Source organism: Zeus faber, assembly GCF_960531495.2.
Source record: "Zeus faber genome assembly, chromosome: 8".
Classification (NCBI taxonomy): domain Eukaryota; kingdom Metazoa; phylum Chordata; class Actinopteri; order Zeiformes; family Zeidae; genus Zeus; species Zeus faber.
Window position 1 is genome coordinate 20,987,305 of NC_137195.1, and position 13,127 is coordinate 21,000,431.

At 45.9% G+C, this 13,127-nt stretch overlaps 1 protein-coding gene across 1 annotated transcript in view; it reads right to left on the reverse strand.

The window, feature by feature from the left end:
• tent5aa (terminal nucleotidyltransferase 5Aa) overlaps positions 1-5,216 on the reverse strand; it is a 5,221-nt gene extending 5 nt beyond the window's left edge. Inside the window, exons 1-2 of the mRNA XM_080005272.1 lie at positions 4,250-5,216; positions 1-3,896 (exon numbers count right to left, since the gene is read on the reverse strand). The exon at positions 1-3,896 is cut by the window's left edge and continues 5 nt beyond it. Of these exons, the coding sequence (XP_079861398.1) occupies positions 3,117-3,896; positions 4,250-4,765 (1,296 nt within the window). The 5' untranslated portion in view covers positions 4,766-5,216 and the 3' untranslated portion in view covers positions 1-3,116. The remainder of the gene's footprint in view (positions 3,897-4,249) is intronic.
• Positions 5,217-13,127: the final 7,911 nt, after the last annotated feature.

Genomic DNA, 13,127 nt, shown 5'->3' on the forward strand with positions numbered 1-13,127 from the left:
TTTATTGATGAAAACCTCCTTTTGAGCCATCGGACACATAGTAGAAGATAAAAAAAAAAAAAAAAAAAAGCTATCAAGAACTTATCCGTTGCAGCCCCGATCACAGACTCCAAAAAGCGCTGCAATATCTGCAGTGTCTGGTACACACTTATAAAAATAACAATCATAAAAAATATACATACAATACAGAATCTCCCCCACCCCAACGCTTGATTGTTAAGACTGCATTACTGGAAACCGTGACATTTGAAACAATGCGTACAAGACCATGCAGTAAGACCCACAATCTCTAGGAGACAGGCACGATAGCTAACGGACAGGCAGACTAGAGCTAGAGTCAGTTTTCTCTTCGGACTTCACTGAGTTTAAACGACAACACATCGCCCGCACGATCCACAGGATAGTATCGAAATGGAAAGTCCTTCGGAGGAAGAAAAACAACAACAAAATGAACCAAAACAAAAAACAAAACAAAAAAAAAAAAAACAACTACACAACGGAACAAAGCAGAGTATAATCAGGATTATGTAAGACAAGAGCAAACTCAATAAAATTCCTAAATGACACAGCATTTGCCTGATGTGCGTCCAACACCGTCACGCCCCAAACCCCCCCTTTTACAGGAAGGGACCGGCGGTATATTATTTATTCCGCATCGGAAAAAGAGTCGTCGGGCCTTTAATCATATATACGTATTTATGTACAACTCTCATAAACGCTAAGGAATGAAGCAACAAAAAAAATCAGCCTTTAGGAATAAATCTGTCTCTAAAAATCAAAATGGCTTTGCAAGCTTGCAGCATGACTAAACTAGTGCCAATGTATGCCGTTACTTGCGGTTTAATAATAATAATAAAAATAATAATAATAATAATAATAATAATAATAATGACAATCAGATGCTTTTTGAAAACGGAGAGATCTGCTCGGGGTTCCCCTCCCAGAAAAACTGCACCCTGAACTGATGAGGTTAGCAACTTTCACTGAACACTGACGGTCCAGGCCCTCCACAGATAAACCCCATCACCAGCTGGACCCATCTCCCCAGGCCTTCTTTCCTGCTCTATCGCGCTCTCCCTCTCCCTCTCCCTCTCCCTCTCTCTCCCTCTCCGTCATTCTTGCTCTCTCGCTCTCCCATTTTTTCCCCCTCCTCTCTCTCCCCATTGCGTTTCATCCCTTCTCTCATTCTGTCCCAATCGCAACCCCACATTTCCCTTTACAGTCCACCGATCGGGCCCTAATGAAATGTCGGGGCTCACAGCAGGTCACCGTTTGGCACAATTTTTTTCTTTTCTCTGACCCCGAAAATGCGAGCGTCCGCAGGGAAGAAAACACGACAGAAAACCCGGGGCGAAGGGTTCAACCTCTCGGGCCTCCGCACCCCCGCGGAATTCCCTGCCCGGGTGCTACAGTAAATACTCCGCCGTCGTCCGAGATGTCTCGGCAAACAGGGTCGAACGGGGGGTGGGGGGGACGACGACACACGCTCTCTTTCAGCTTCCTCCCGCGAAAGGAGCTGAAAGTCACGTTTCCTCTCCCTCTCTCCCTCTCTCTCTCTCTCTCTCTCTTTTGCAGAGGAGAGCGAAACAGACAACGGATCAGAAGCACCACGATGAAACCGATGTTGAGGAGGAACGAGAATCAACTCTTGTGTTTTGCCACCGATCTGGAGCGGCTTGCAAGCCAGGTGCACGACGTCCACGCGGTAAATTAAAAAAAAAATATTGAAAAAAAAAAACCCAACAAAAAACAACAACTTCAGCTGTAATATGCAATGCACGTCTGACTCGTGTGATTTATGGGCGGGGGATAGGTGGTGGATTGGCCTGTTTTTCCTTTTTTTTTTTTTTTTTAATAAGACAATGTCCTTTTATTCTGCTCCCTCCATCAGAAAAATACAATATTGGATTCGGGCGGTAAACGCGCGTCTCGCAATCTCCCGCCGTCGCCACTTGCTCCGGCGGACCGAACCACGCGGCCTCCGCTCGTGACCAAATTGAATCCTCTTTAAGTGGGTTTTTTTTTTTGTTTTTGTTTTTTTTTTGTTTTTTTAAAGATCTGAAACGACGTCGACGCGGACTGAATGGTGATTTTTCACATATACATTCACAAGCCTCCGGGGAGCGCTAACGTGAGGCCAGTTCACCAAACGCTACGCCCCCCCCCCCCCCTCCCCCCCGCTCTTTCTCTCCGCCCGCTCGGAGGCGTTAGGCACTTAAAAAACACATTATTCACACGTACAAACACATTGAGCGTAACACGTTTCACTATGCTTTTATTCTCCCCATTTTTAAAAAAAAAACCGGCGTGTTATCTTTAAGAAACAATCCAAAAAAAAAAACAACAACCTCTTTGGTCTGTAAACAGCCGTCATTATATCCAAAGGCTAGTAAATACGTTTGTCATCTGCAAACGCTGTTGATAAAAGCTCACCTGCCCGTAGAACGAGAACAAAAAAAAAAGCAGCCTAGAGTGCTCACTAGTAGCGACCCCTGAACACCCTTCTCCCCACACACCCAGAGTGTGGAAGGGTTTTCAAGGCGTCCCCCCCCCCCTCCCCGCACCCCCAGAACCGCTGGGGTTCTTTGCTTTTTTTTTTTTTTTTTTTTAATCCGTCCACCGCCGGACGAAAAGCGCTGGCTAATCAGTTTCAGTTTCGACGGCGTCCATCAGGCTCGGACAGTGTCGGCTGCGCCTTCTGCCGCCGCCCACGCCCTTGGAAACCCTCACAGTTGCATCACAGTTTTTTTTCGTTTTTTTTTTATTGTTTTGTTTTTTTTTCCGGGTTTTTTTTTTTTTTGCTTCACACTCCTTTTTAAAAACACTCCTTTTCACAGTGACTTTTCTGCCGACACTTGATAGGTTTCGCTTGAGCGAGTGGACCCCGGGTCCTTAATTTGACCTCATACTCAAAGTACCAACCACCAAACACAAGCTTTTGATCCAAAACATTCGGGGCCTTTTTTTTTTTTTTTTTTTTCTCTTTCTTTCAGCCGCAAAAGACACTGGACATACTGAAGGTGTCAGAGCAACTCGGCCCCTTGTTTAAACGAATAGGACCTCCCGTTTCTTTTTTTTTTTGTTTCGTTTTTTTTTCCTTTCCTTCCAGCACTGGCTCAGTTACACGGCAACCAGGTGGAGTAGGCGGGCTGCTGGCAAGCGAAGACAGGCTGTACCTGCGCTATGTAGTAGTTGCTGAAGTTGCCATCTGCCACATAAGGAGCCGGCTGGTAGTAGCAGGTGACGTTGGCCACATTGGGTATTACGTTCTGCTCTGCAAGCACACGCACCGCGAGCATGGCTATCAGCCCCAAGGTCTGCCGCCTCTCGTGTCCCATCAGGCACACCGTGCTCTCGTTGACCACCCCGTGGAGGGTCATCAGGTAGTCGTACTTGCGGTCCTCCAGGCCCACAAAGTGGTTCTGCAGGTAGGACTCGAGCTTGCGCTGCTGCTCGCCGATGTCCGAGAAGTCGATGAAGAAGCGCGAGCACATGTAGCGCTGCAGGGACTTCATCTCGGACTCGGAGGCCGCGCGGAAACCCCGCACGAGCAGGTGGCAGTACTTGAGCAGACCCCCGCCGCGGATCTCCTCGGGGTTGCGGGTGCAAATGATCTTGTGGCGCAGGTGGTCCAGAGCTTCGCCGAAGTGCCCGTACACGCTCTCGCCCATGACGGTGGGGTGGAAGGTCTCGGCCATGGGGTTCTCGGAGCACTCGTAGAACAGCAGCAGGGAGTCCAGCTTGATCTGGAAGGAGTCCACGCTGAACTCGAACTGTCGGCGGAGGGAGTCCACGAACTTAAGCTCCACGTTCTTGCCCCGGTTGTTGGAGAGGGAGATGAGGCTCCAACGGTCGGAGTCGTTGCACACCTTCACCATCTTCTGCACATAGGCCTCCTGTGGGATAAGGTGTGTGGTAGTGAAAGATTGTGAAAGATGAAGACAAAGAGCATTGACATTAATCACATATCGGATTATTTTCACATTAACTACTGATTTGAAATGACATGAAGGAGATCTTCTCATCTTTGTATGAGTTGCACTTAATAAGATTGACCCTAATAAGATGGAGTATACTTGCCCTGGGATATAGGCGGCTGAGTACAAGGGTATAAATTGGTTTAGCCTGATCCTCTTAAGTACACAAAACCAATACTTTGTGGGTATGGTTCTCAGATGTAATCACCTTATTATTATTTTTCTTTTTTAACAATCTATAAAGTTTAGAAGTGACATAAAAGTGAATGTACCTTTAACGTCAGCGGGGTGATCTTCTCCTTATTCACGCAGTCGGGTAGGAAGTCCAGGAGACAGTCCAGGACGATGTCTTTGACGGTCTGGAAGTCGCTCTCGCCCTTCATGTCCGCGCAAAAGATCAGGTCCAGGTCCTTGTAGCCCAGACCGCTGTCGCCGTGCAGGACGTGGCTCGCAGCGGAGCCGTTGAGCCGCACGTCGCGGACGCGGATCCGCTTCTCCTCCATGCGACCGCGCACCACCCGCACGATCTGCCGCGGCCTCATCTGCAGCGTGGGGAAGTTGCCGCGGCCATGGATCGGGATGGTCTCCGTGAGGACCGCGTCCAGGCGCCGCACTTGCTCCCAGCTCAGGACGCTCACGTTGCTGCTGCTGCTGCTGCTGCTGCTGCTGCTGCTGCTGCTGCTGCTGCTGGAGGTGGTGGAGCTGCTGGCGGAGGTGGTGGCGGTGGCGGTGGCGGAGATGGTGCCGTCGGAGCTGCTGGTGGCGGAGATATTTTCCTCCTCTGACATGGTGGAGGAAAAAAGGTTGATGATAATTTAAAAAAAAATCGAATGTCGGTCTCTGGAGACCTTTACGCACGGATTTTACGCACAAGTTCTATGAAGTCAAGCGGTGCCAACTTAGTCCACATCAGTATTCCCGGTCATCTAAATGGACTGCAATAATACATAAACACAATTTACTGGTTTGAAGAAAAGAAGACCAAAGGCAAGTGGTGGTGGTGGCTGGGGCTGTGCGTAAAAACGCAGTAAAGTTAAAATCCAGAGCAGCGTCGAAAGCTGGTGTTTTCTCTCTCCTTTCACTGCTTTTTAACACATCTCTGCTCTGGTGTCAGCATCCCTCTCTGAAGGTCGGTGCTGGTCCAAGGGGTTTGCTTCTCTGGCAGGGACTCCATCGCCCAAAGGCACGCCTATGACTTTATAAATTTGCATGAAGTCCCACTTGGCCTGCGATGATCAATTCTCTAGAACGATCCCACAGAGTCTCACATTTTGCATTCCTTCTCCAATGTCCCAAAAAAAAAAAAAAAAAAAAAAAAAAAAAAAAAAAGGGTCTAATCCAGATAATGCAACTTGAATGTGCCCAGGAAATCCAACTTGTTTCCTTTGGTGTGTGTTTATTTCAGTAGTGGTGGAGTTAACTGTTACCTGTCCACTGGGGATAGTGGAGGAGGCAGGTCTTTAAGAGCTGCAGCTCATCCCGCCCCTCTCCGATCCCCAGGGGGGGAATGGAGAGAGTGACAGTCCGTGGAAAACCACTGTCGTCTGCAGGGGAAGCCCACGCTGTGCCGCAGAAGCCGATTCTCACAGTGTGAAATTGTGAGAATCGGCTTTCGCAAATTGCAGCGCACTTGACCAATATTTGGAAGGATTTGATGTTGTCATTAACTGTTAACTGTTATCACTAGTCTAAATAGTATAAAAATACGTTGTTGTGAGTGTAAACTTTATTTTTTTATTTTTATTTTTTTATTTTTTTCAAAAAGATTAATCTTAACATGATCCAAAAATAAAATAAGATATATTAGCATTTATTTCCACATCATTTAGAAGCGAACCTCTATTTCAAGAGACATGGTCTAATGATGTTGCCATATCGCCCTCTGTGGGATAGCTGGAAAAGTTTGGGTATTGAGATGTGCTTTAAAATGTTTTTTCTGTGTGTGTGTGTGTGTGTGTGTGTGTGTGTGTGTGTGTGTGTGTGTGTGTGTGTGTGTGTGTGTGTGTGTGTGTGTAATATTTATATAAGTGTAATATTTGGGTTGCCAAATGTAACCAAAACGCTTCAAGTTAAGACGATTTTAGCATTTTAATTGTGAATACATAACAATAGATACCATATCAAACCTATTATCTATACTATAACTATTATTGAACTATTATCATTCTTGAATCCTTGAATGATTATAGTTAAATAATAGTTATAGTTAGTTAGTACTGATAGTTAAAAGATACATATTTTTTGATTGTTTTGGGTTTCATACTCCTGCTACTGGTTCATATTTGATTTGTAATAATTACATAATCTTTGTGCCTCAAAGCCCTAAAACCAGAATGTCAAGGTGTCATTAGCGGCCACTTACTGTACTTGGTCAAATGCCAGTAAGATGAATTTCCCCTTTTCATATGAGAAGCCGTAACTTTACGTACAAATGATATTCTCGTCGTATTGGTGTTATAGAATTGATGGATATATGATTTACACTTTGATTTCTTGGATGTAAGCGCTCCCACAACAGGCCTTTGACGTTTTTTTATTCCTTTTTTTCTACGCCTCCACCCATCATAACAAAGACAGAGGTGACGTACAGTAACATATCACTGTGAAGAGCACACAAAACACAACATAATAGAGAGAGAGAGAGAGAGAGAGAGAGAGAGAGAGAGTCATGGAGCTGGGTTTTCCAAACTTAGTAATTGGTAGAAAGGTTTTCTTTGAATTAAAGTGGAGAGCCGTAAGACTACACTACATGTTCCAGAATTCGAAACGGAAACCTTTGATCGGTTCCTTCGTTTGTTTGTTTTCTTGGTCATTTCAGGTGGTGGGGATTTTTTTCTTTACATATGAGGGTGCTGGTGATTTGCTGACCGCAACTAGTCCTGATTTATCAAATTCACCTCTCACTTTAATGCAGCTGATTTTGCCTGATCTTTGCATCCTTGCCCGGAATGGCGGACCCCACAACCAATAATGGAAACTGCATAGAGGAGCACATGCATTACACAAATACATCGAATGGCTATTCCTTAAAAAAATGTCAGCCAAATAATGTCAAACATGGGATTAGAAATAAAAAATCGTACGCATTACCACTTTTAAATGGTGTTAAAAGGTTGTAAATAGGAACCCCGTGATGGCGGATAAGCTTGAAATCTTAACAGTAGCAAGTTCTCTTGCAAACATAGGGCTGAGCTGGAGCAGCCATCTTGGTTTAGTTTGGCCTCTCAGGCCCATGATCATCTGAAGCAGATGATGGAGGGAACCTACGCTCAGATCCTGGATCAGTGTTTTTCTATTTCCAGGGCTGGGATTAGGCAGGATCCCAGAGAGCGGTTTTTATGAGCGCTCCAGGACGGAAGTGAAGTGTCAGGGCTGAGAGCGACGCAGTGGCCCACAGCTGGAGGATTAGGTTGGAGCGGTGGCTTTGTCGGTTGCGGGCAGGTGTCACAGAGTGTCCATTAGGGTGTTGTAAAGCCCTGCGTCACCGCGGCCGCCCAGCTCTGTAAACCCAGATTATCTCATTTACGCCATGGCTCAGTCTTAACCTCATGGCCGGTGCTGGAGCTCTGTGTCTGCGCAGAGCAGGGAGGGAGTGCAGGCGTTCAGCAGGGCAGGGAACCTTTTTACAGATCAATTATTACATATACCACCGTGGGCCAAAGACAACATAAAATATAAAAAAACATCATGACCTATTAAATGACAATTGAATGGAATGCTGTAATCCACAATGCAGTGTTAAAAACACTGTACATCTCAAGCAAAAAGGTTAATTCAGTCCATTGAATACAATAGCAACTAATTTCCAGAGCCTCTAAAATACTGTTTAATCTTGACAGCAATAAATGCCTCATGCAAAATAGGCCTAAACGAGCAGGAAAATAACAGCCTAACTAAATTGCTTTGGTTTGACAAAGTGGTCGTATATGCCCATGGTCCAGTCGAAATGGACGCACACATGTATATCAGCCTATACTGTGGAGTATGTACGTGCAGCCTACTACGGCTGCCTCACAGCTAAGTAATGGATGCTTTTCAGCCAAACTCAAACTCAAATTGGACACAATGGGAACACTACAAATACCTGAGTCCGCGTAGCAAAGCTGCACCTACGTTTATCATAGAGAAACCCTTAAAAAAAACACCAGAGGCGTGTACTGTGTGGTAATGTAGAAGACTTTCGCCTTCCTCATCGATGTCCCTTGATTGGCGGGCGTCAGATTCATCACATCTCTCTGAAATAGAATTCCACATCTGGAAATGCATGAAGAACTATTAGTTTGCTCAAATGGACCAAATGCAGCTTTTTTTTTTTTTTTTTTTTGCTGATGTCTTCCGCAGGTGTGGAATGAAGGTAGCTATGGATTGGACTGGCTCCCATAAGCGGGGTGGTAGTTATAGACACAGTAGGTATATTTTTTAATGGAAATAAAGCCCCAGTTATCCGTCGTGATGAGTCTCTGTGGCGAAATAATTGATGTACAGTCTCTCACTGGATTGCTAATGGAGGATTTGACAGTGAATCATTCAGAATCTTTACGATTATTTTGTCAGGATAAGATGTGGGAGCAAAAAAAACAAAACTGTTGAAACGGATGGCTTTGCATTCATATTTGTCAATCAATACGGTTCCCTAACTCAAAATCCAGATTGTCAAATGGGGAATTTATCCAGAAATGGTCTGCTCCGTGAAATCTCTCGTCTCTGGAGAAAATTGTGTGTCAACACTGAATTAGGATACGATTTCCCCAAGAACTTTCTCTCCCATATCGTCATCCTGACTCTTAAAAAAAAGAGTCAAATACTGTATATTTTTTAAAGCCCATGAGTTGCCTTTTTAAATGCCTTAAAGCACCAATTCCTTGCGCGTGAGGATGGAAAACTGGAGCGCACGGGGGGAAAAGCCTCTCGCTATCTCCTCCTCATAAACACGATCTTTCACAAGCACCAAGCGCTCGCCTCTGGGCTCCATGAAATATCTTCTGGACACTGTGACCCAATAAACTGAAAATTGGGACCGGTTTTGTATGTTTTCTGAACCCAGTTAGCCGGCGGCACGAGGTGGAGTTGTCCATCATCAAGCCTCGCGTCCCCAGAGGCCCATGGGATTGAGATTCAACAAAAAAGCTCAAGGCTTATTTGCTAGTCTGAACATCCAGCGTGTGGGTGTTTTTTGCTGCTGATTTCCCTTAAAGACCAGCTAATGCAAGGGCCCCGTACTAAGACAGGTCTGCAAAAACATCTCTGTACGGTACCGAAACACCTCTCAGCCTCTCTGCTTTTCCAATTAGTGCCGTTCTAATGTGCGGGATGAATGTGCACGGGCATTTCCGCCTCCCTTACAGGATTACCCCTGGGGATATGACGCCACCCGGAGGGGTGGCGGGGGTCATCACGGTTCTAATTTCTGTCTCATTAGGAGCAAATCAGCGAACGTGATCTCTTTCTTTCCGCTGACCTCTCTTTAGCGGACGAGGAGGTGAAATGGCAGAACTGAGCAGAAAAGTGATAAAGCTGCAAGGCGGGGGACACACACACACACACACACACACATACACCGATACCATCAGCCATGGAAGAATATCAGTTGAATTAAAATGAACGAGAATTTGGTGCAGAGTAGGCGACAAACAGTGGACATGTGAATTTCACTGTTTATGCACTGAGGCCAGGATAACCAACAGGGAGAAAAACCTGTCAAATATAGAGGAAATGGATGGACTCATATCCATTTGCTCTTGGTAGCTCCATTAGTGTATGGCACATGATGAATTTCTTGTAAACTTATCTATCTATCTATCTATCTATGGTGCTGGGTTGGTGTGGTTTGAGCAGCCACACCTGACCTTGATCTAGGTGACTGGGTCAGAGTGGCTGCATATCTGTCGTTTGGTCAAACGAGCAGCAGGTAAAACCGCCAACCCCACACACACTCAGGATAGGAGCCCTGTCATGACATGTTGCATCTGCTCCTGGCTAATTCCAACTGGGCCACCCTCTACCATAAACTGGTGTTTACAACCCACCGTCTTCTGTGTCTCTGTGCCGGGGGTCCCCGAGAACGCCACTTGGGTGGCCTGTGGCAGGAGAAACTGCCACACTATCTATCTATCTATCTATCTATCTATCTATCTATCTATCCGGCCTGGAACAACACTGGAGCGGCACGCTTTACTGATGGGAAAATTTCCTCAGTCATCTTCTCCGCGTTCCAGAAGAAGTACGGCCGTGTTTCAAGGAATGCTCATTGTTCTGAAACTCAAATCATCTTTTTTGCTGGGAGGGAAAAATACCTAAACGATGACAATAACCCTGAAGACCCAACACATGAATGTCATCTCTTTTCTTCCTCCTCCTTCTCACTCCTTCAGCGCTATTCAACTCCTCCATCACCACCTCGCTCTCTCTCTCTCTCTCTCTCTCTCTCTCTCTCTCTCTCTCTTTCTTCTTCTCATCTTCATCCCACCCTTCCCATCGCTGGAAAAGATAACTGGATTTCCAGGTGGGTCGCATTAGTTTGTCTTGTCGGATAAATATTCCCTGTGCTGACGGCATTGGTTCGTTTTGGTGGCGGATCAGAAGCCGGTCGGGGGGATGGGGTTTCCAGAGCCCCGAGTGTCGAATAAGAAGATCTGGAGAATCGCTACGTCTTGGAGTAGAATGTAAAGTTGGGTGAGTCTGGGTCACCGCCGCCGAAGAAAGAAGCCGCCGCGACGCTGCTTCTATACAGATGCTGCTGGTGTGTGTGTGTGTGTGTGTGTGCCCGTGTGTGTGGTTGTATGACTGCACTCAAACCGTTCCGGCAGCTTAGAGCTGAAGATTTGGGGCGGGCTCCTTTTCCATGGGCAGCGATCGAAGGTGCTGTTGTCTCGCAGCAGTTCCTCTGGGACGCCTTATTATGGGGTGTTTGGGATCCATCTCACGAGCTGGGGCTCTATGATCTGGACACATCAAAAGGAAGGTTTAAAAACTGCTGAAACAATTTGGGGAAACTAATGGCTACTGCAAACCCTACGTGGGCTCGGAGTGGATGTGGGGTTCTTCACGGCTCACTGCCACAGCTGGACGTCTGTCTCCCTTTCAAACTAAACACCCACAAATCAGTGTGTTTTAAGGAGGAATAACTCGATTTGTTTGAGACGCTATTTTCTTTCCCCCAAATGGCTCTCATCTGTGAAGATGGAAGTTATTGTTTGTGTTATAATGTTTTGAAAGTGACTCATTTTTTCAGTTATTCTCAACTGGGACAATATGTGTGGAACAAATTTACTCTTGATTTAATCTTTATGGTTTCCAGGTTCACTGAAACAAATACATCCGGTATTTGCACGGTGCCATCGCCAGTACACACACGTATACTTGCAGTAAATGTCTTTGGATATTTGTCACGCTATCCTTTTTAGACACCTTCTTCGCCCACAAATGACCCAATGCTTTCTGCTCTCCACCATTTGGTTTCTGGACAAGGAGCCCGCGAGACCAGATCCCTGAGCAGGAGACACGTGGCTCTTTGCCCCACAAGTCGGCGGCTCGGGGGGAAGCGGAGAGAAGACGTCACTAGCCGAGCAGCTGAGGCACCGAGGCACCGAGCCACCGAGCCACGGTCCGGGCCCGCTGCAAGAAGCGGCTAAAACCCTTCTTTGATGACCTAATGCTCTTAAGCGACGCAGAGAGGGACCGTTGTGGAGCAGCCAGGTAATCCCGGGCAAACTGGCTCCATCTTCGCTAAATGGGATTGGGAGGGCTAGTCAATACTTTGCCCGGCTCTTGACTCCAACTACGATGGGGCGCTAAGCTGCCGGAAGAGGCTTTGAGCCCTGCAAGCGCTCTCAGGACTAAGAAGTGTATGAATAACTTGACTCTTAAATCGGGAAGGAAGAACTGCGGGGAAACCGGTAGTGTTGTTTCTGGGAGTGTACGTGACATGGTAGTTAGTAAGGTTGGGTCTAGTTAAATAAATGTTTTTTTGCAACAAGAGCATGGGTGCTAGGGTTATTAGACATAGAGCCTGCTCCATTATCTCAGCCGACGGCACATGGTTTATTGCAATTATTGCCATACAGTGAAATAAATTCCTGTTATCATCTTGATTGCATCACTACCATGTGGTTATGCTTAAGGATGCATTATGCAAAATTCTGTCAGAGAACGTGTCCCCAAGAAACATATTGGAACCACCTTGGAATCAGACCTTTGGCCCAGTTTGGGAAAGGGGGAAACATGTCTTACTGTAAGGATGGCAAAACAGTATGTGTACAAGCCATTAGACGAAAAATGAATCGTAAAGTTACAGTACAGTAAAGCTGCTGAAGCAGAAGTAAGGCCGTTATATCATTTCTATATTCAGCAAAAAATGTATGTACAAGTCTGATAAACATAAATTAGTTGGATAACATGTTCTTAAAGCCATGATGCAGTTACATGTGTATGCCCAGATGCAGAATTTCAGCAATACTGTCTAGAAATAAAGAAAAAAATTCTGAATAGTAAAGAGCTTGTGGAAGACGGCTGTTTGCTGTTGCCGTAATGATTACAGTAATATTTCCATGCTGATCCTATCTGACACAGACCAAAGGACGGAATAGTGTGGGTTTACCAGTGGTTCAGAACCATTCGGTCATGGAAAAGAGACATCGACCGGGGAGTTGTGGGTGACTAATCGAAGCAGGCCAAACAGCGAGTTGGCCTCACTTCGTTTTGTTTTTACGCGCCACTGTCCAGCAGCGGCTTGGCAGGCAGCGAGGGCCGCCCTCCAGAGTGTCTAGCATGTCCCCTTCTCTACAATTTATCTTTGGGCATCTTCACTGTCTGTCTGGACAGCGTCTGCTATGAGTTTCCCATCTGCCTGGTAGGAAAGCTGACAGTCATGGCCTTTACTCCACCGTCTCTCCAAAGGAACAGTACACCCGCCGCCCCCTTTTAAAAAAAAGAAAACGGACTAAATGCTCCGTCATGCCTCCCGCTTCAGGTCTCAAGACCTAAATATGCACAATGTGTCCGGGTTTCATTTATTTTAATCTTAAATGGTGAAAAGGTGAATGGGTGCCACTGTGCGATTGAAATATTAATTGGGGAGGTAGGAAGAACTATATTAAATGTAGGCTATCTTAATTCGCAACATTATAATCAGCATTGTGTATTTATATTAAA